This window comes from Rhinichthys klamathensis, unplaced genomic scaffold, assembly GCF_029890125.1.
Source record: "Rhinichthys klamathensis goyatoka isolate OS25496 unplaced genomic scaffold, OSU_Roscu_1.1 h1tg000161l_1, whole genome shotgun sequence".
In the NCBI taxonomy this organism is placed as follows: Eukaryota; Metazoa; Chordata; class Actinopteri; order Cypriniformes; family Leuciscidae; genus Rhinichthys; species Rhinichthys klamathensis.
Window position 1 is genome coordinate 136,752 of NW_026606695.1, and position 22,837 is coordinate 159,588.

A 22,837-nucleotide genomic window follows, 5' to 3' on the forward strand; every position below is an offset into this window, starting at 1 on the left:
GAGCAGTGAGTGATTTTCTCGTTGTCTTTTGTTCTTTGATTAACATGAATGACACAGATGACAGCAGGTTTATTAGGCTTACTGTCACTTTAAGACCGAATACATTCTATATACTGACTCGCATCCGAACTTTTTACATTCACTTAAGAATAAACGACTGTTGATGTTTACCTTGTATTCAACAGTTTAAACACAATAAGACGCGAAAGAGAACCTAGTCCAGTACTCACTCGCTGTGTGACAGGCTTTTAGTGTGTGTGTGCTCTGGGTATGTGCTCAGAAAAGCGTATCTTGGAACAGTGTGAATAAAAAGTTTAACAGGCAAGGCTTTAAACCGCATGCAAATAATAAACTTTAGTGATGATGAAGAAGTGCAATGTCACGCTGTGTTGCTAAACGTGATGTACGTGGCGTTGTAATTGGGACGGGGCCGCTGCCAGAACTGCAACTGGTAGAATGCACGATACTACGATCTCTCTTCGTTAATCGGTCACGATCCAAAATCGGTATATCGCACACCCATAGCTGATGCGACCAAATACTCTTATTTTGACCTCCTGAAAAAAAGAGATCACTTCTCACAGTCCAAATAAAAGCCCACTTACTCAGAAATATGCCACATTGTGAAAATAAAATCTGAATGCAGTTAGTTTCATTTTGACTTTATGTTAAGTACTGCAAGTAATGATATGAAAGATATCAGTAAGTGGTTCTCAACCAGGGGATGATTATTAATATTATTAATTAATATTAAGTTACAGGATGATTTTATTAAAATAATTTTAACTTTTCAAATAAAATTTAAATGTAAACTGACATTTCTTTTTTTTTCTACAATAACTATTTTAGTTATTGGCCTTTATTCAAGAACATACTGTACAGTTCTAGAAACGTCTGGAATCACAACATGGATCGTGGTTCATTCATTTAATACATCAGTTTCGGTTAATAAAAAAAGTTTGAAAACAAGCAGCTTTGTCAATTAAAGCAGAAACACCAGAAATATCTTACAGTTTGTCTACACCAGGTCCTTACTATACGTGTCAAAAGAGAAAGTTCTAAATCCATTTGTCCAGTTGTTGGAAGTAGTGCAAATGCATGGAACGGAGTACATCAGAAATGGAACAGGGCATCAGTTTACTGTCGTAACGTGGCGCCACATCCAGTGTAGACAGTATCACTGATTATAATGGGCTCTCTTTAACTTTGTTACGTCATGCGTGTAGACTTGGTTTTAGCCTAAAAAGATTGTGTTGGACAACGAGGGCGCCTTCGAGTCAAAAAGGTTGAGAACCACCAATCTACATCAATAACGTGAGTCTTGCTTTAAGAACGATTTAGATTAATCACCAGTGTTTATTCACATCATGCATTCATTCATATCCATTCAGCATCAAAATGTGAAAATTTAAATACAAACTAATGATATAGAGATTGAGGTTTAAGAGATCTGAAAGATGGTGGTTTTATCATGGAGGTGTAGTAATAGAAGGAGAAGACGGTTGCATCCTGACACCTTCCCGACATCACTGCAGTTCATCGAGCACTAGTCGGCAGCACTCGCCCACTTTAGCCGGCTCAGAGACCCTGGCGTATTTAGAAATCTGAGAGTTGACACCCAAAGATCGTGCAAGGTCCTTTGCGGTGTTGTCCCCGGCCACTGTGGTCCCCAGGGCCACCAGCAGCCTGAAGACGGCCTCTTTGTCCTGTACGACCTCCAAGGCAGTGCTAGCCACTGACAAGCACTGTGCCTTGGCCTCGATCTCAGCGGGTTGACCGTACAACCTTCCAGCGTAGTTGAGCAGCAGGGTAGCCAGTGCCACGTGGATGTTCTTGTTGCAGACGGCACGGAGGTCTCCGGCCCGGGACAGGACTGTGTCACGGTGCCCCAAGAGTAGAGCGCGGCCGTGGGACCCAGAGAAACAGTTGCAGAGAGTGCGGAGCGCCAGCATTTGATTTGCAGGCCTGCCTTCGGGGGTCATGAGACCCAGGAGATGGTTACAAAGGCTGGCACCCTCTGTCCCGCCACAAAGCTGGGCATTGACTTCAGGATGGCGCACAGCCAAGCGCAGGATGTCCAACACAGGGAAGACAATGTCTGAGGAGGGAGATGATGACTGATTAATTTGATTGAGCTTTACTATTAGTACTTACTACAATCTGTTTGATGGGCTATTTTGATTTACAGAGAAACAATCTTGGATTAAATTCACGATGAAACAGAAGTAGCAACAGATCTTTTCTTCTGTATTAAGACATACATCAGAGTGTAATGGATTATTGAAAAAAAATTATAATCATTTGCACACTAGGAGTTTAGCTTATTTACCGAATCAAATTCAAAGGAGATAGCGAACCAGTGGCCAGTTGCATAAACAGCTTACAAGTTAGGCCTGGTCCACACTAATACGTTTTCATTTGAAAAAGCATCTTTTTCTCTCTGTTTTGGCCTTCCGTCCACACTGAGATGGCGTTTTTATTAACGAAAACGAACTGAAAACATACGGAGAGCGCTTTTAAACGAAAACTCCATTTTCAAATGTATCCGGATTAATGTAGACATAGCCTTAGTAAGTATCTAATTTTTTTTATTTAAGACTGGTCACAAAAAAAGTATAGATACAACTGGCCCCAGGTTCAGAATCAAATGCTTCAAACTAACTAGTCAGGGGTGTCCAATCCTGCTTCTGGTGGGCCATCTTCCTGCAGAGTCTCTAACATACCTGACTAGTAGTTGTTTGTAATTCTGAAGACCTTGATAATTGGTTTCATTAGGGTTGTAGGTAGCTAAACTGTGCTGGACCTTGGCCCTCCAGGAGCAGGATTGGACACCCTTGCCCTCAGTGATACTTTCCTACACATTGGTAGTATAGTGAATTGTTTTTATTAAAGTAATCTGAATGTCTTGCCTTCTGGCCAGTGGCTAGTCCTCCAGAGAACACTGATCTGATCTGCTGTGGGCTGTTCCTGACTCTTCAGGTCTGAAACTAGCATTAACAACTTCTCCAGACAGTCCAATGCTGCGTCACTCAGCTTATGGTCGGCGGGAGCATCGTTGTTCAGCTCCCGAAGCTTACCTATACGTAATATTGGGGAAATGTTATGTGGGAAAACAGGAGAGGTTATTGTCAGCAAGTATGACATTATCGATTGAGCACCCCGGCTCTCCAGAGGGGCACACTAATAAGGGGCCGCCCATGGAGATGAAGTCAAAAACACTTTAAATGCATACACATGAATACATGAATAAATACATATATAGCAGGGTTTCTATAATTAAGTTTTACAAAAACTAAAACCATAAAATAATTTCCTGAAATAAAAATTATTTTATTTCAGCTTTTTGTCATTTTTGTTTAGGTTGAGTTTGAAGTGCAAAAATAACTAAACTTAAAAACTAAATAGATATATTTGGAAAAAAAAATACAACAAAATTACTACTACTAACTTTAAAGTCCCCCTGTGGTGAAAATCAATTTTTAATGTTGTTTATATGTCTATATGGCGTTTTTAAAATGCTTTGAGACAAACCATGTCCAAATTAAAAGTGTTTTCACCTTAAAACTGCAGTGAACCAGGACAGCAGATGTAAACTAGCTATTAGCTAACTCTGGTGCAATTACTTTTAATTGTGCATTGTCCCTGTAAAAATAAACAATAAAATGAAAAAATAAATAAAATGAAAACCAAATACAGTCTCAAAAACGTGGTTTGAAGTCGCTGGTGTTTCTGACATCACAAACTACCACATCAACGTGTGATCGTCAACGAGTGGATCTCTGAGCTGGTGTGAGTGAGTGGAGGCAGGGATAATTTGCATATTCATAGAACCGCGTATACTAAATGATACAAGGGTATAGTTACATTCAAGCTTTTAAGGCATGAATAATTTTTTTTCAAGGAAAAAACGCTTAAATGTCATTTTGGTGATCAAAGATGAGTTTTAAGGGATAAAATGATTGACAGGGAGACTTTAAAATTAAAAAAACTAAACTTTTGTTACTTTATAGCACTTATTTGCCATTTTTTAGCCTAACCTGAAAAGTCTGTGGCCCATCTTAGAGCTGAAGCCGAGACTTTGATTAAGTAAAATTCGGATGTAAAAGTGTCACTTACCAAGAATCTGAGTGATATTCGCCTGTTCAAACATAACTCCATCGGTATTGGGGAAAAAGATGTTTGTTGTTGCTTTCTGGCGAGAGGAAGAGGAATAGGCACTGCCACCTGGAGAGGATCGAGAGGTACATTAGTGCAGATGATCCATGTGTGAGTGTGACGCTGTGTATTTCCACATATCTATGTATTTTACCAGTAAAAGGATCAGCTCCGCCTGAAGGCACTGTGCCTGTGGATTCTGACCCGGGTATATATCGACCAGCTCCTGCACAAACAAATACAAACATCTCTCATAATCTACAACAACCTTTGGTTTCATATTAGAAAATAACAAGTGCTATTTAAAAAAGCTTACCTGTGAAAGGATCAACACCAAATCCTTGGCTGCCGTCTCCTGAACCTGGGATGTACCGCCCTGCACCTGAGAACACAGGAGGAAAACAGTATAAAACACACTTCAGTCTTTACCTTCAACCGAACAAGGTCTGTGTACGTGAATATATACCACACCAGGTATTTATAAGTGATCCGGTTACCTGTGAAGGGGTCTGCGACCGAGGCGGGGGCTGGCCCAAGAGTCTGGCCTTTAGTGTTTTCGATTATGAAATTAGCCACCTGATCCAAGAACATGGGGCTCAGGTCATTCTTCTCCAGAAAGTTGTGAGCTACTAGCCAGGGGTCATCGGTCACATTATAAGGCAGCTTCATGGGTGGACCGCCCTCATTCACATCGATGGTGAAGACAAAGTCGTACTCCTTTAGGCAGAGAAAGCACAGAGCTTACTTGATGAGCTATGGTTTAACCTCTGTTCAGTATCAACGTTCGACATTAAACAAAGATTAATTTCAAACCACTGACAGACCTGACAAAATCTACAAGTGTCTCACCTTGCCTTCATACATCACTCGCTTTGAACTTTGCTTAGAAGACCCGCCCACTACATCTCCAATCTTCACCCAGCGTTCGTCACTCATGCTCCACTGATACGCTTCAACATTAGAATCCTCCTTTATGAGCCGCGTCTGTCCATCACGATTCCCTAAAAATAAACCATAATACAGGGAGCAAACATTTAGATTTAGAGTGTTGGGTGTAACGCATTACCTCGCAGTAACTCGAGTTACGTAACTTTTTTCACTAGTAAAGTAATTAGTGATGCACCGATGTGAAAATTTGTGGCCGATACCGATAACCGATATTAATATTGCTGTTGTGGCCGATACCGATATTTACCAATGTCGATATCTCTGTATAGAAAACACATAGCGAGGATTAGGGCTTGCACGATATTGGTAAAAAATGACATCGCGATATTTTATTTTTCTGCGATATAAAAACAATTTCACCAGATGACTTGAATAGCTCCATTTGGAAAGAATGAATCATTCTAGAATGACTGGTTTTGTCATGGAGTAAATCCTGATAGAAACTGATATTAATAGAATGTTAACTAATGTAGTTAACTAGACTTTAATAAATGGAACCTTATTGTAAAGTGTTTCCGATTTATGTCTCTTGAGGTCAGTGTTGGACAGATCAGTTGATTTAACCATTCATTAAAGTGAATCGGTTCAAAGGAGTCATTAGTTCGCGAATCGGACGTGTCATCAACGGACCACGGCACACGTTGTGTGATTATCCAGGCAGTTTAGGACATCGCACAAGATTTGTCTCAACACAGAAAACATTTCATCACTAGATAGATTTTTTGTTTTTGTTTATTGAAAGTGTGGTTTATGTCATCTGAATGTGTGGAAAGCTTTTCAGAGAAGATAAGGCAACGTTATTTTAGCACAATTCACAATCAGTGGTAGTTCAGAAAAAAACAAACTTCGGTCTTCCGACCTTTTACCATCGTGTATTCTCAAAGATATTCAGTCAACTCAATTCATTAATATGCGCGAGGGAGGGAGAGAGAGAGAGCAACACAGTTTAAAGACGGCGCGTGCGCGACCGGGGCTTTCACTCTCTCTGCTCGTTCTCTCAGTTAAACAAGCGCAGCAGTCAGTCATCTACATCACTCACCGGTCAAATAAGGCTTTGGCGGGACAAAAATATGCATTAGTAAGGCTGACAGAAAACAGCGCGCAAGTTCCAGTCTTCTTCCGCTTGATGTTTAAACTGACAGGACTTGCGCTCGTAATATGCGCTCATGCAAAAACAAACATCCCCGCCCCCACACTCACATCTACACACACGTCAATACACAGGAATGATTATCGGCCTGTTCACATCGGCCCTATTTTGACATCGGAACGATACCGATGTGTAAAAAATTGACCATATCGGCCGATATTATATCGGCGGCCGATATATCGTGGACCACTAAAAGTAATGCATTACTTTTAAATTTGCAACAAAATATCTGAGTTACTTTTTCAAACAAGTGACGAAAGTTACTTTGTTTTCCCATTTCATGACAGACACCTTTCCTGTCCTCATTTTGAGAGAAATCGTGATTAAATTGATGGCTATTGTAGTTCTAGACTAAATGTGAGCATCTAACTGGCAAAAAAACTGATTCTGAATTCCTCAAAATGAATAAAATCAGTGAAATGCAAAATCAGAATACTACGCAAACCTCCAATAATTATGTTAAATAAAACAAATATTTTTATGCATTTAATCTCACTTTATTGACCAATGTACTTGCTGCTGACCTTCGATGATTCAGTTAAACTGAAAGGATTGTTTGAGCTGCGCCCTCTACTGTATGCGTGAATTAGCATTTCCTTCAGCATTATTATTTAAATTGTGGCCAAAATATAGAACATTTGCACAAAATTAGAACTTTTTTGTAAAAAAAACAAAACAAAACAAGCCCACCCCAGATGAGAAGTAACGCAAAAGTAATGTAACGCATTACTTTTCTTTAAAAGTTACTAAATAAAGCACGTATTTACTTTTTAAAGGAGTAACGCAATATTTTAATGCCTTACTTTTCAAAGTAACTTTCCCCAACACTGCTTATAATATAACATAACTAGTGCTGTCAGCGTTAACGCATGCAATAATTTTTTGGGGTTTAACGCGTTAGAAATATTTAACGTAATTAACGTAGCATCGTAACAGTAGTGAGAGAATGAGACGCATGTGATATCCTACTTATTTGAATAAGAATACAGTAAAAACAGTAATATTGTGAAATATTATTACATTTTAAAATGTAATTTATTCCAGCAAATGGTAAAGCTGAATTTTCAGCATCATTACTCCAGTCTTCAGAGTCACATGATCCTTCAGAAATCATTGTAATAAGCTGATGTGCTGCTCAAGATCAATTTTACCAATTTTAAAAACAGTTGTGCTGCTTAATATTTTTTGTGTAAATGGGCATTTTTTTCAGGATTCTGTGATTAATACAAAGTTCAAAATAACAACATTTATTTGAATTTAAAAAATCTTTTGTAACTACATAAATGTCTTTACTGTCGCTTTTAATTAATGCCTTGGTGAATAAAAGTATGAATTTCTTTCAAAACTCCATAATCTTGAATGGTAGTCTATTTTATGTTTATATACTTCATTCAAACTAAAGATCCATTTTAAGCAAACACATCTGCTTAATGTTCTTGAAAACTCTGCATGTGTACAAGGCTTACCTGGTTCACTGAGGTGTTCTCTCCCAGGTAAGTCCTCGATCTTGATGTCGCCCAAGTCTCCAGTCTTGGGATCGATGATGGCTTTGGAGAGCTCATCCTCAAAAGCCTGCACGTCCTGAGCACTTGCTACACGATCTTCGCTCTCAGTGAACACACGGATAATGCCATCGCTTCAGAGAAATGTGAAACGCTCAGCCTCATGCAGGCTAATAAATTGCAACTAGTTTAAATAAATGACACAGAAATAGTATGTATACCTTGCTCCCACAGCAATGTCTCCATTAGGCAGAATACAGCAGCACCACACTGACTGGGCAGGAAGACGGATAGTCTGGGAACATTCCCCTTTCCTCCAGACCCTCAGTGTCCTGTCCTCTCCTGTGCTTATGAAGTCTATGACAGAAAAAAAAAAAAGAGAAGACAATATGGGAGATTTTATGCACAAAAATGTAGCAAACATACGACAAAACTAAAGGTAATCACCTTGTCCGTTTGGAAAGACAGCAAGGCTGTAGATATAGTTAGTGTGACCGTAGTAAATCTGCACGCATTCACCCGTCACCATCCACCGTCTTATACTGGCGTCATTACTGCAGGAGAAAAACTCCACGTCGTTTATCACCGCGAGCCCTCGCACACAGTCCTCATGACCTGCAGGACACATATTTAAAATATCTCAGTCAAACAATGCATTTCACCCATGCCACAATCTTTACAAATAGTGACCCCTTCTGGAGAGCTGTAAAAACTAAACAAGCTCCACAGTTTCTATATTCAGCATCACTGTTGTCTTGTAAAAAGCATTAGAGGTATCGGTTGCGCCAATGTACCAGTGTAGGTGTTCTCACAGCGACCAGCTTTCCATAACTTGATGGTCTTGTCAGCTGATCCAGACAGCATTAAGCCCTGATCCGGTAAAATGAGCACGGCCCATACAGCAGCCGTGTGTCCCTGAGGAGCAGCAATAACAGAGGAAACCAGTCAGCACATATTCACACTGTACTGAAATCAATTTCAAGCAATATGAGCGTATATGATCTCCCTCTTAAAGAGACAGTGTGGGGGGGACATATTTAAGAAAAGCTATGCTGTAAGGCTGCACGAGGCTTTCATTCATCTTCGGAACACAGATGAAGATTTTTTTTGATGATATCCGAGAGCTTTCTGTCCTCAAACGCGCTGCGTAACACGAGAATGAACGTCATTGGTTCTTGCCGAAGCTCAAACGCGCTGCGTAACACGAGAATGAACCTCATTGGTTCTTGCCGAAGCTCAAACGCGCTGCGTAACACGAGAATGAACCTTATTGGTTCTTGCCGAAGCTCAAACGCGCTGCGTAACACGAGAATGAACCTCATTGGTTCTTGCCGAAGCTCAAACGCGCTGCGTAACACGAGAATGAACCTCATTGGTTCTTGCCGAAGCTCAAACGCGATGCGTAACACGAGAATGAACCTCATTGGTTCTTGCCGAAGCTCAAACGCTCTGCGTAACACGAGAATGAACCTCATTGGTTCTTGCCGAAGCTCAAACGCTCTGCGTAACACGAGAATGAACCTCATTGGTTCTTGCCGAAGCTCAAATGCTCTGCGTAACACGAGAATGAACCTCATTGGTTCTTGCCGAAGCTCAAACGCTCTGCGTAACACGAGAATGAACCTCATTGGTTCTTGCCGAAGCTCAAATGCTCTGCGTAACACGAGAATGAACCTCATTGGTTCTTGCCGAAGCTCAAACGCTCTGCGTAACACGAGAATGAACCTCATTGGTTCTTGCCGAAGCTCAAACACGCTGCGTATCACAAGAATGAACCTCATTGGTTCTTGCCGAAGCTCAAACACGCTGCGTATCACGAGAATGAACCTCATTGGTTCTTGCCGAAGCTCAAACACGCTGCGTATCACAAGAATGAACCTCATTGGTTCTTGCCGAAGCTCAAACACGCTGCGTATCACAAGAATGAACGTCATTGGTTCTTGCCGAAGCTCAAACAAGCTGCGTAACACATGAGAATGAACCTCATTGGTTCTTGCCGAAGCTCAAACGCTCTGCGTAACACGAGGATGAACCTCATTGGTTCTTGCCGAAGCTCAAACACGCTGCGTATCACAAGAATGAACCTCATTGGTTCTTGCCGAAGCTCAAACACGCTGCGTATCACAAGAATGAACGTCATTGGTTCTTGCCGAAGCTCAAACACTCTGCGTAACACGAGAATGAACCTCATTGGTTCTTGCCGAAGCTCAAACACGCTGCGTATCACGAGAATGAACCTCATTGGTTCTTGCCGAAGCTCAAACGCGCTGCGTAACACGAGAATGAACCTCATTGGTTCTTGCCGAAGCTCAAACGCGCTGCGTAACACGAGAATGAACCTCATTGGTTCTTGCCGAAGCTCAAACGCGATGCGTAACACGAGAATGAACCTCATTGGTTCTTGCCGAAGCTCAAACGCGCTGCGTAACACGAGAATGAACCTCATTGGTTCTTGCCGAAGCTCAAACGCGATGCGTAACACGAGAATGAACCTCATTGGTTCTTGCCGAAGCTCAAACGCTCTGCGTAACACGAGAATGAACCTCATTGGTTCTTGCCGAAGCTCAAACGCTCTGCATAACACGAGAATGAACCTCATTGGTTCTTGCCGAAGCTCAAATGCTCTGCGTAACACGAGAATGAACCTCATTGGTTCTTGCCGAAGCTCAAACACGCTGCGTATCACGAGAATGAACCTCATTGGTTCTTGCCGAAGCTCAAACACGCTGCGTATCACAAGAATGAACCTCATTGGTTCTTGCCGAAGCTCAAACACGCTGCGTATCACAAGAATGAACGTCATTGGTTCTTGCCGAAGCTCAAACAAGCTGCGTAACACATGAGAATGAACCTCATTGGTTCTTGCCGAAGCTCAAACGCTCTGCGTAACACGAGGATGAACCTCATTGGTTCTTGCCGAAGCTCAAACACGCTGCGTATCACAAGAATGAACCTCATTGGTTCTTGCCGAAGCTCAAACACGCTGCGTATCACAAGAATGAACGTCATTGGTTCTTGCCGAAGCTCAAACACTCTGCGTAACACGAGAATGAACCTCATTGGTTCTTGCCGAAGCTCAAACACGCTGCGTATCACGAGAATGAACCTCATTGGTTCTTGCCGAAGCTCAAACGCGCTGCGTAACACGAGAATGAACCTCATTGGTTCTTGCCGAAGCTCAAACGCGCTGCGTAACACGAGAATGAACCTCATTGGTTCTTGCCGAAGCTCAAACGCGATGCGTAACACGAGAATGAACCTCATTGGTTCTTGCCGAAGCTCAAACGCGCTGCGTAACACGAGAATGAACCTCATTGGTTCTTGCCGAAGCTCAAACGCGATGCGTAACACGAGAATGAACCTCATTGGTTCTTGCCGAAGCTCAAACGCTCTGCGTAACACGAGAATGAACCTCATTGGTTCTTGCCGAAGCTCAAACGCTCTGCGTAACACGAGAATGAACCTCATTGGTTCTTGCCGAAGCTCAAATGCTCTGCGTAACACGAGAATGAACCTCATTGGTTCTTGCCGAAGCTCAAACGCTCTGCGTAACACGAGAATGAACCTCATTGGTTCTTGCCGAAGCTCAAATGCTCTGCGTAACACGAGAATGAACCTCATTGGTTCTTGCCGAAGCTCAAACGCTCTGCGTAACACGAGAATGAACCTCATTGGTTCTTGCCGAAGCTCAAACACGCTGCGTATCACAAGAATGAACCTCATTGGTTCTTGCCGAAGCTCAAACACGCTGCGTATCACGAGAATGAACCTCATTGGTTCTTGCCGAAGCTCAAACACGCTGCGTATCACAAGAATGAACCTCATTGGTTCTTGCCGAAGCTCAAACACGCTGCGTATCACAAGAATGAACGTCATTGGTTCTTGCCGAAGCTCAAACAAGCTGCGTAACACATGAGAATGAACCTCATTGGTTCTTGCCGAAGCTCAAACGCTCTGCGTAACACGAGGATGAACCTCATTGGTTCTTGCCGAAGCTCAAACACGCTGCGTATCACAAGAATGAACCTCATTGGTTCTTGCCGAAGCTCAAACACGCTGCGTATCACAAGAATGAACGTCATTGGTTCTTGCCGAAGCTCAAACACTCTGCGTAACACGAGAATGAACCTCATTGGTTCTTGCCGAAGCTCAAACACGCTGCGTATCACGAGAATGAACCTCATTGGTTCTTGCCGAAGCTCAAACACGCTGCGTATCACGAGAATGAACCTCATTGGTTCTTGCCGAAGCTCAAACACGCTGCGTATCACGAGAATGAACCTCATTGGTTCTTGCCGAAGCTCAAACACGCTGCGTAACATGAGGATGAACCTCATTGGTTCTTGCCGAAGCTCAAACACGCTGCGTAACATGAGGATGAACCTCATTGGTTCTTGCCGAAGCTCAAACACGCTGCGTAACATGAGGATGAACCTCATTGGTTCTTGCCGAAGCTCAAACACGCTGCGTATCACGAGAATGAACCTCATTGGTTCTTGCCGAAGCTCAAACACGCTGCGTATCACGAGAATGAACCTCATTGGTTCTTGCCGAAGCTCAAACACGCTGCGTATCACGAGAATGAACCTCATTGGTTCTTGCCGAAGCTCAAACACGCTGCGTATCACGAGAATGAACCTCATTGGTTCTTGCCGAAGCTCAAACGCGCTGCGTATCACGAGAATGAACCTCATTGGTTCTTGCCGAAGCTCAAACACGCTGCGTATCACGAGAATGAACCTCATTGGTTCTTGCCGAAGCTCAAACACGCTGCGTATCACGAGAATGAACCTCATTGGTTCTTGCCGAAGCTCAAACACGCTGCGTATCACGAGAATGAACCTCATTGGTTCTTGCCGAAGCTCAAACACGCTGCGTATCACGAGAATGAACCTCATTGGTTCTTGCCGAAGCTCAAACACGCTGCGTAACACGAGGATGAACGTCATTCGTTCTTGCTGAAGTTCTCAAAGAGAACATGCTTGAGTTTCCGTTTACCACAACTGATGTGTGAGTTGATGAATGTTTATATGTGAATAAAAGCCTAAATTCAATCTGTTCATCATATAAGGCAATCGTGTCTCTTCAGAAAATTTGGACTAAACCGCTCAATTCATATGGATTAGTTTTACTGTCTCTTTATGAACATTTTGAAGCGTCAAAGTAGTTGTTGCGTAGCTGTCAATGGAGGGACAGAAATCTCTCATATTTCATCAAAAAGATCTTCATTTGTGTTCCAAAGATGAACGAAAGTCTTACGGGTTTGGTACGACATCAGGTGAGAAATTGACGACAGAATTTTAATTTTTGGGTGAACTATCCCTTTAACTCTATACGATTGCATGTACAGTAAGTGTGAGCTCATGAACACAATTTGGGAAGATAGTCGGCACATGTTGTGCTCCCCAATAGATATTATAAGTGACCAAAACTCAAATGCATAGATAAGATGAGTTCATGTAAAGCAGCATTTACTGCGAACCGAGCTGCTCCAAAACACTGAAAACATCAGATCATGAGCTGCTCACGTGTAAAAGAACACAGTGCCATATATTTATTGAATTAAATCGCATCCTTTGCGACCTGATGATAATCACACTAAGCCAAATTGCGATTACGGTTTTATTTTGATTAATAGTGCAGCCCTACTGTGGTGATAGCAAGAACAAGAACCCTGGCATTTTACCTGTAAAGTCATCATGCACTTCTCTCCGAGCCAGACTTTGGCTGTAGTGTCCCATGAGCCACTCAGTATTGTGCCAAATTTGCCAGCTGAGAGTGTGCAGACTGTAAACACACACAAAAACACCAGGAATGGGTACAGAAATCATTCCAGGGCATTTCAAGAACATCTGCATGCAGTTAAACCACTGTAATAAATAATTAGCAGTGGACAGTACCTGTGTTTTTGTGACCCTTGAGGGTGAACAGAGGGTCTGGTCGGTCTAGAGAAAACACACAGATGTTGTTGTCGTGTCCTCCAGTGGCGATGAGCCCTCTGGGATATGTTTCATTCGGAGCGATGATACACACACAAGACACAAAGTTTGAGTGGCCGTTCATGCAGAGCATCTCAGTAAAGGCCTGGTTTTCACTGCAACAAAATACAGAAGAGTTAGCTATGTTAACAGTGTTTATGTCATTTTTAATAGGACTGTTTTTATTATGCCTTTAAAATGTATCCTTTATACTCTACTATTCAAAAGTCTGTGGTTGGTAAGATTTTTAAATGTTTTTTTAAAGAAGTATCTTATTCAGCAAGGCTGCATTTATTTGATCAAAAATACAGCAATATTGTGAATTACAAAACAACCATTTTCTATTTTAATACAATTTAAAACAGAATTCATTCTTGTGATAGCAAATCTGAAATTTCAGCATAATTACTCCAGTCCTGAGTGTCAAATGATCCTTCATAAAACCTTCTAATATGCTAATTTGCTGTTCAAAAAAATTATTGTTATCAATATTGAAAAGAGGTATTCTGCTTAATATGTGTGTGTGTGAAATATTTTCTTCTGGATTATCTGATGAATAAAACGTTTAAAAGAACAGCATTTATTTGAAGTAAGCAGATACAAGTTTTTACAGTCACTTTTGATCAATTTAATGCATCCTTGCAGAATAAAACTTATTTTCTTCACCTTTTTTTGAAGAAAGAAAAGAAAATAATGACACCAAACTTTTGAGCTGTAGTGTATATATATGATTTTATTTATTTGTTTTACCTATGTTTTGTTTTTAATTTTTGTCTAATTTAATATGAATCGAATCCAGAGAACGCTTGGAGAAGTTTAAAGGGACAGTTCACCCAAAAATGACAATTCTGTCAACAATGTGTATGACTTTCTTCGGTGGATCACAAAAGGCAAAATGACACCCTCAGTCACCCTTTACGGCCATTATATGAAAAAAAAATATGCAGGAAGAAAGAAAATCCATACAGGTTTGGAATAATAAGACAGTGAGTAAATAATTTCTTATTCATTTCGGGTGAACTATTCCTTTAACGTTAACGTTACATTAGTGGAGTGTTGTATGTCAGGAAACCAACACCGGTCAGTTTCGTTTCAGATATGATGCTCATGAGTTGGCAAATTTCACTTGATTAGGCAGCCCATCTCAATACATTAACTATACAAACTGTAAACCACTTAGCTTAGTAAACAACGGAAACAAAAGTAAACCGGGTAACGATATTATACACAGCAGTAGCAGGAGGAGGAAGCTGTTGGTGATGTACCTCGGGTTCGGTACCCAGAGCCGAGCGGTTCGGTCTCTGGACACGGACACAAAGGCTCCGTCCGGAAAGGCGGCAGCGGCGAGACCCCTGACATCCATCTCGTGCGCGGGCAGAGAGCAGCGCAGTCTGTATGAGTTACTACCGGACATTATTACTGATGAAAGACAGCGATCACTGCACGCACTGACACAGCAACACTACACACACTGCATGACGGGAGAACATTCGACAGAATAAAAGTCCCGCTATCAATTATTATTCTGCCATACCGATAGCACATAAATTTAACATTTTACGAGTATAATATCAATATGTGTGTAAATAATATTTAAAACGATAATCATTTTGAATACAGACTTTTAATATAGAACAACTGTCGATTAATAGAAGACTTTGAACTTGTTTTTAATATGTGAACTTCAACCCGGAAAAGCTAGATTGAGTTGATTTTTGTCCTCGGATGAGGTGAATCTGTCAAAATCATGTCCACAAATAAGAGGATAACGCTTATATTTGGAGGCTTTATTGCAGCTGTTGCTGTGGCTTTTTATCCAATATTTTTCCATCCCCTCACTCACTCTGAAGACTACAGTAAGTCTTTATCACTCACTATGACACTGCACATGTGTTGTTGTTTGTAAATTTATGTAATCTAAAATAACATCACGTTCTATTATATTGCATTTTCTGACCCCGTAGTCTTATAATCATTATTTCAGTTTAGGTAGGGAAAGCATTAATGCAAATATTAGACTATTTGTGAAGAATTTATACGTCACTGACTGTAGAATGTTTTGCCGTCTTTAATCTATGCTTTATATTATAATTAACTAAAACAAAAAACATACAAAAATTACATTAATTACTTGAAATAAAATAAACATGTACTAAAATAAAATTAAATGGTTTTTTTAACGTATTTTATTTCTGCAAGCTGCCAAGACAACATTTCTCATTCTTTAGCTTAAGTTGAAGTACTACAATAACAAACTAAATCTAAAAAGTAAAACTTAATAAAAACTATACAGACATATAAAAACAAAAACGAATAAAAATGACAAAAATACTCAAATTAAAATAAAAGTAAATTTATAAAAATATTATATAATTCAAAATATTAACATGTTTAAATAATACATCAAAATACCACACTGAGATTAAATTAAAACACATTTTTTAAAAATTGTTTTAAACATTTAAAAAATAATAATAAAATGGGAGCTCAAACAAACAAAAAGGAAACCCAAAAGTAAAGTGGAAGTTTTGTTTTTATAAGATTCACCAAATAAAAAGTTGAACGTCAGCGTTTCTCTAGAGTCTGAATTGTTGTGTTTACAGAGCAGGTCCAGAAGACGAATCGATCTGGAGTCAATCAAGCAGATGTGCAGCCTGTTGGTAAGTCATGCTCACTCTTCATGATATCTGTTAAGTGTTGTGAGTTTGATTTATTACACTGTTAGCAAGTAGGGCTGTAAAAATAAATGTGATACCTGACATAACACATGTGATTAGTAGTTTAAAGCTTTAAGTAGGATTGTTTACTGGCAGGAATATAGATTCTAGTACATAGCCTACTACAGTTTATTTGCATTAGGCCCACATGAATGCTATTTAACGGACAATCGTTTCTTTATATTATTGTCCTGTTATGTGTCCTATTTGAATTAGGTGTGAAGATCTGGTCTGATCCCTACAAGCCAAAATCATGATTCCAGTGATACATGTGTGGATGAAAACTGAATGAATATACATGAGGAGGACTGATGTGTAACTCAGTGAGGAGGATTGTGTATTTGTGACACACTTACAATAGCTATTTGCCACCATGCAAATGAGGCTTTAAGTGTGTGTGTGTGTGTGTGTGTGTGTGTGTGTGTGTGTGTGTGTGTGTGTGTGTGTGTGTGTGTGTGTGTGTGTGTGTGTGTGTGTGTGTTTTGTGTGGGAATAGGATTGAAACTAGAATGACTGATCAACAACCTAAAAAATTTTTGCTTTGTTAGTCAGCACTTAAAAATATTATGTTCATGAATCACTTTAATGAGTTGTGTTAATTAATTCTGGTGTATGTACAGAGTGACATAATATTATTCTATATCTATTATGAATAAAATATCTTGGAACTGTTCCTCAACCTGCCTATTTGTTTTGAAAAAATATGACCACTAGATGGCGGTCACACTTCACCTTCTGGGAAGAATATTTTCAGACCTTTGGTTATAGTTCATCATGCTTTACATGAAAATGTATTACACAAGTGAGAAACCTCTATTAAAAACCTGAAATCTGACACAAAACCTTTGTTTTCTGTTAGTATTGCTATTTGCACACAGTAGACCTTTTTTAATACCCCTAGTAAAATTGTATTTATTTCATACTAATTATACTACAAACCTATTAACATACTGACATATTTCTTGAGACTTACTGAAATAACTATTATAATTAAACTTTATGTGAAGTACTTCTTTATTGCACAATGCAAATGCACATTTCTTAATATTAAGCCTAAAATGTGTTTTAATATCACTATTAGTAAGGATAGTATGATCTCTGTATAAAATCAGTCTTTAAATGCAAGATATTTAAAGTATACCTAAAGTATACTTGCAATAGTTCCACTATAGCACAATCAAATATACTTAGGTATATCTTTAGTTGGACCTCAGCTCTATTTCTGGTTACGGTAACTAAAGTGCATTAAGTAGCCTATACAATTAGTTGTTCCAATTTAGCAGACTTTAAATATACCATAAGTACAATTGCAGGGTATTTATATTAAGTAGATACATATGTAAATGTATTTGTAGTATACTTAGCATAACATTTATGTATTTCAAATACATTTGGGTACATTTAATTTTCACTAGGGACATTTTCACCACTAAACTGTGCTTTAGTAATAGTTCTGTTGCTATTGTTCCCGATTAGATTTCTTATGTTACTTTGGCACTGAGAGTTGGAAGAGTCATTTGGCCCTCAAAAGTTTCAAAATCTGTAACCTGAGAGCAGCACACCTCGGCCAGGACCCTGTGCCAACCAAGACCTGTTGTCATGGCAGCGGGACCGGGACAGCACCTGTGCATCGACGAGGCCCAAGGCCCTGCCCCTTTTTACCGAGGCGCTTTGTGTGTGAGGGTCCAATGAATGAGATCTTGCACAGGCTAAACACAACGTTAAGTATGACACGATGATATCATGCTCAGCCACTTTACATATAGCAAATGAAATATTAAGTAGCCTACACCAGGAAAATGTTTAACCTTTGCGTTGTTAGTTTGCTATTTAACCATGTGTGAGTGACCTAGTGCTTCAGGTGCTTTGTCAATGGCATTGTGTCTGTTAAAATGAATGCATGTGAGAAAGGAACAGAGAAGAGACAGAGGGGGTTTACTAAAGGATGCAGAGTCCTCTGTCCCGCGGGACCTGCCGCATATCCAAGAACTGACATAATATCTCCTCACTACCACAAAGAGCACATTGCTAGCCCTCACTCGAGAGCCTGCCAGCGCAGCAGCTGCCAAACGCAATAACACTTCACCCCCCCGCTCCCCATTAACTCAACCAACTCCATTGTTTATGGGATGTTGTTATTGTTGGTCGCCATTCAAAAAAAACAAAAGAAAAACTTAAGGGCCCCGGCCATTCGGACAACCCGAAGTAAAGAGAAGCGGAGGCTGAGAAAAGCGCAAAATTCCTCTCATTCCTCAAAGATTCCTGAAACGACGACAAGGCCTTGGATGTGAGCAGAGGCCGACACAATGGGGAAATGTTCAAATACTGTGCTAGATCGACCAGAGCAACAACCAGGCCTCTAAACAAGATCGACGGAATCCTCCACATCAGGCTGTGCGTGGAAAATCATTTTTTAAGTGCGCTTGTGGGCTTTCATCCTCCTTAAGGAATCGAGGTTTTCATCGGGTTTAGTTGTGAAAGAGTTAAACACTCATAGCAGGGAGTCAGATGGCTGTTTCATAAGTCACTGTCTCTGTTGCGGTGCTCTTTTGTACAGCTGTCCACAGATTGTGCTGCTGATATGAACTCAAGAGACAAACTTGAAGCCTCTTTTGCACTTTTCTAACTTGTCAGAGTTTTTTTAACAGCAATGGGACGCATACCGACGCTCCAGCCAAAGCTATTGGGAAATGTCAGAAAGGATTTCCATTGGGAAAAATAAGTGAAACCAAAATCAGACATGGATAGACATGGATGAGTTGGTGTTCGTATTTGAAAGTATTCCCTTACAAATAAGAAGACTAGTATACTTTTAAGTTCATTTTATTAAGTAAACTTGAGTAAAGCTCAAGTGTATTTTCTACATATTCTTGTAGGTACACTTTATATTCAGTAATATTATCGATTTGACTACACTGACAATGATGGATGAGAACAAAACTTGAACTGAATTAAGCTGGATGATGACACTATTGTCTTCTAGCTGATTCGACTTTGTTTCATATTTGATGAATTTTGCAACACCGACACTGTTATTGAACTGGACTGAATCAACATTGAAATGACTGGATCTGACACAAAATAGACTGTTCTGTACTTATAAGCCAAGTTTAAGTATAAATTTAAGTATGTCCAGAAGTACATAAGTAGGTTGAAACTATACTCTCATATTATTAGTTTAAAATAAGTATACTAACAGCACACTTGAATAAACTTATTTTTTGTAAGTATTCAATGGTGTGGGGAACTGAAAGCAACATTTTTAAAGACAGTTGCATCTCATGTTTTTACTGTTGGAGTGTCAACAGCTGTAATGAATCAAACTGAATCACTACCACTCTTCGATTCAGTTTCAGTGATGCCATTACTCTATTTATACATTTTCCACAAGTTGGTATGATTCTTTAGGGTCTTTGTGTAAAGTTTGTAACATAAATTGGTTAAAATTCCTCAATGGTTGTGTAAAACAACACCCCTTTTACCTCCTTAAAAACAGCTCTGTTCACAGCGACCTGTTTCGGTGCATGTCTCTTTAAATGATAATGAGCAACTGCTCACCTCACCCCTCTCTTCCATGGGCCGTGTGTCGACACAAGACACGTAAAGTGCTGCCCTGGCTGACAGAATACAAATGGCTGAGGGCGGAAATATGCTAATACGGGACAGTCCGTCAGTGGTCGTGGGCGGAGCATGAGCAATATGACATCATATTGCTCAGAAAACCCAAACGGCTTGATTATTGAGAGTGTTTAGGCTTTTTGAGGAGAAAAAAATAAAGGAGTGAATGGATTTTTTTCATTATATGGTCTATGGTGGTTGTGTCCACACACTGCAAAGACATATGCAAACACCATATACAAGTGAATTTTGCATCCGATGACCCCTTTAGTTACTTATTCGTTAGGTATTTTTGTTTTCCAAACATTTACAGCTCACCATACTTCTCTCTCCTCGAGTAAACGTGTACTCACACGCTGTTAAAGAAACACACTTACCAAAGCATGACTCACATTCTTCATCCCCAATGATATTATTCTCAAAACAACATAATTGCACCGATTGTTTCACTCTCGGGTTACCAGCTGAAGGAGCCTTGTGGAAACAGACAGCATAAGTATTTGGCAATGTCTGGGAAAATGAGCTTTGGGAGGCTTTGCTAGCTCAGATGGCACAGGCCAGCCATCGAGGGGCTTGTTGGGAACAGGAGGAGAATCTTCAGCATGAGAAACACAAGTGCAACTCATTAATGAAAAGCTAATGGGGTGTAAATGTGTGTGTGTGTAACTGTTTACCACCTGTGCTGAATCACTGAGCAAAGCTGCAGTCGGAAGGAAGTGGCACCTCTGTTTTCCAGAAATGTATTTTTAAATTTTAATTTACTAAACATGCACTGTTAAAAAAAAGTAGCTGCCTTACATTTTTAAGTACAATCAACTTGGATGTTTGTCATTTCAACTTAAATTACATTAAACTGACTTTTAAATAAGATGAATCTTGTATAACTTATACATTTGTTTTTTTTTTAAACGTATTGATCATATAATGTTTTACAGTGCAGAAGACAGCAATAGCAAATGACAAATTTGTGTCATATTGCTTTAATTAGTGATCTTAAATTGGAAGATGACCAATCAGACTGTAGTCTTAGAAAGAAATATTTGGCTTGACTGCCTCTCCTATAACCTGGCTGTCAGTTAAATAGCACAATATGAATTTAATAAGGCCCTTCAGATTAGTATCAGTGGGGTAATAAACTGTGAGGGGCCTCAGGCTACATTTCTTTTCAGCCTGGCTCAAGGTGCTCCTTGTAAGCAAACTCCCATTAACAACTGACCATTTCAGCCTTGAAAACACATCAAATCCATATCAAAGGGTTTTTTTCAAAGGGTAAAGTTGTTTCAGTGACTTTAATTCAGAAATCCTGGCATGGATTTTCAAAATTGGCCTCAAGAGCTAAATAACAATAAACAGGCAATATATCAGGTGTCTACGTGAAAATGGGGATGTTTGACGTGGAAAAAAAAAGAATTAACCTCAATATGAATTGTGAATAAATATTCTGAGACGCTATTTAAAATATGCCCAACATCAGATTTTTGATTTCTAAAATCTCTGCTTTGGACACCAGTGTGTTTTCATTGGTCGGTTGTTGAGTTACTGAACTGGTTTTTACTGCACATATGATCCCCCACAATGCACGGTCGAAAGTAAATATTCAAACCACACAATCCTGTCAGTTTAAGAGCTGAAGAATCTGACCCACAGTATTTATTATAATGCTGGAGATATGAGTAAGACATATGAAGGAACATTAGCAGACTGCATATGTAGCGACTTTATTAATGCTGCATATTGTCCGCTAACACAGCCTATAAATTAAGCCTTTAAAAGTACAAGTATACACATGCAACCGCTGTCTTCCATGACTTTTCATTAGAGTGCAACAGATGACAGCACAATATACGGCCTGGCAGGGACCGAGGATTCTGGGAAAAGTCGTGGAACTTTGGAAGAAGTAACGGAACACAATGCTGTCCACTGCTGGCTCGCAAGACCTTGGAAGAACCCTTAATATGGTGCTCGATCATGAGGTTTGCTGTGGAGAAATTAACCTCTACAAGCACTGCGAAAAGCTATGTAGTGGTCAGAAAAACTGAATAGCCTATGGTGGGGGTTTTCCTTTCAGATTTTATTAATGATGGAGGTTAATTTTTAGGATCCTATCCATTGGAAGAAGGACATTTTGAAAAATGAAAATTAGTGATTAGTTAGACCCAAAGCTTTTCCTGCCTCGGGGTCACATGTAACTGGAGATTCAGTGGTTGTTCAGAAATGTTTAATTTCCCAATTTCTTAGATCATTCTGAAACACATAAAACATATCTCATAATCACAGATTATGTAAGATATATTTTTTTATTGGAATCATTAAATATTCCAAAAGTTTTGTCACGTTTTGAGTTTGTTTCTGAATCTATTTTCCTGTTCTGTGAATGTCTGAGGGGCTGTTTACACGACACCGGATTCAACTAAAAACGTTAAACTTTTTAAAAGCGTTTTGGCCGTTCAATTAGGCCTACACAACAGTGGGGTTTTGGATGCCTGAAAACGAAAACGAGTTTCCATGTAAACAACAAAAAAAATCTCTAAAAACGATGATGTCATGCACATGCGTATTACGTGTTCAGTCTATAGTGTTTCATCACCATCTAATGGCTTGGCAGCAATCTACAGCGTTTTTAGTCGTTTTCGCGAATCCGTGTGACTGGGGATCGTTTTGACAATGGTGTCGTCTGTAGGCTACGTGGAAAACTTTTTTTTTTGTTTGTTTACACCTTTTTCAAAAACTTGCACTTAGTTTGCGTTTTCAGGCACATTGTGGAGTGTA

At 39.9% G+C, this 22,837-nt stretch overlaps 2 protein-coding genes across 2 annotated transcripts; one reads left to right on the forward strand and one right to left on the reverse strand.

Annotated features, from left to right (window-relative positions):
- Positions 1–1,336: 1,336 nt before the first annotated feature.
- On the reverse strand, positions 1,337–15,223 carry plaa (phospholipase A2-activating protein). The gene is made up of 14 exons (XM_056258914.1): positions 14,999–15,223; positions 13,656–13,849; positions 13,442–13,542; positions 8,550–8,670; positions 8,203–8,370; positions 7,977–8,112; positions 7,720–7,889; positions 5,005–5,156; positions 4,653–4,872; positions 4,472–4,537; positions 4,310–4,381; positions 4,117–4,224; positions 2,910–3,077; positions 1,337–2,098 (listed from the first exon to the last, which is right to left on the reverse strand). Exons 1-14 carry the CDS (start codon positions 15,145–15,147, stop codon positions 1,527–1,529), a joined length of 2,397 nt encoding a protein of 798 aa, XP_056114889.1. The 5' UTR covers positions 15,148–15,223; the 3' UTR covers positions 1,337–1,526.
- A 179-nt stretch (positions 15,224–15,402) lies between these two features.
- smim20 (small integral membrane protein 20) lies at positions 15,403–16,889 on the forward strand. The gene is made up of 3 exons (XM_056258915.1): positions 15,403–15,589; positions 16,337–16,393; positions 16,667–16,889. Exons 1-3 carry the CDS (start codon positions 15,481–15,483, stop codon positions 16,705–16,707), a joined length of 207 nt encoding a protein of 68 aa, XP_056114890.1. The 5' UTR covers positions 15,403–15,480; the 3' UTR covers positions 16,708–16,889.
- Positions 16,890–22,837: the final 5,948 nt, after the last annotated feature.

Excerpts from the sequence above, each read along its gene's own strand:
- smim20 (XM_056258915.1), top strand. The coding sequence starts at position 15,481 with ATGTCCACAAATAAGAGGATAACGCTTATATTTGGAGGCTTTATTGCA. Across the intron at positions 15,590-16,336 it reads CACTCACTCTGAAGACTACA|AGCAGGTCCAGAAGACGAAT; the intron begins GTAAGTCTTTAT and ends TTGTGTTTACAG. Across the intron at positions 16,394-16,666 it reads AGCAGATGTGCAGCCTGTTG|GTGTGAAGATCTGGTCTGAT; the intron begins GTAAGTCATGCT and ends TATTTGAATTAG.
- plaa (XM_056258914.1), bottom strand. The coding sequence starts at position 15,147 with ATGTCCGGTAGTAACTCATACAGACTGCGCTGCTCTCTGCCCGCGCAC. Across the intron at positions 8,371-8,549 it reads CTGTGAGAACACCTACACTG|GTCATGAGGACTGTGTGCGA; the intron begins GTACATTGGCGC and ends TGTGTCCTGCAG. Across the intron at positions 4,382-4,471 it reads TGGTGTTGATCCTTTCACAG|GAGCTGGTCGATATATACCC; the intron begins GTAAGCTTTTTT and ends TTGTTTGTGCAG.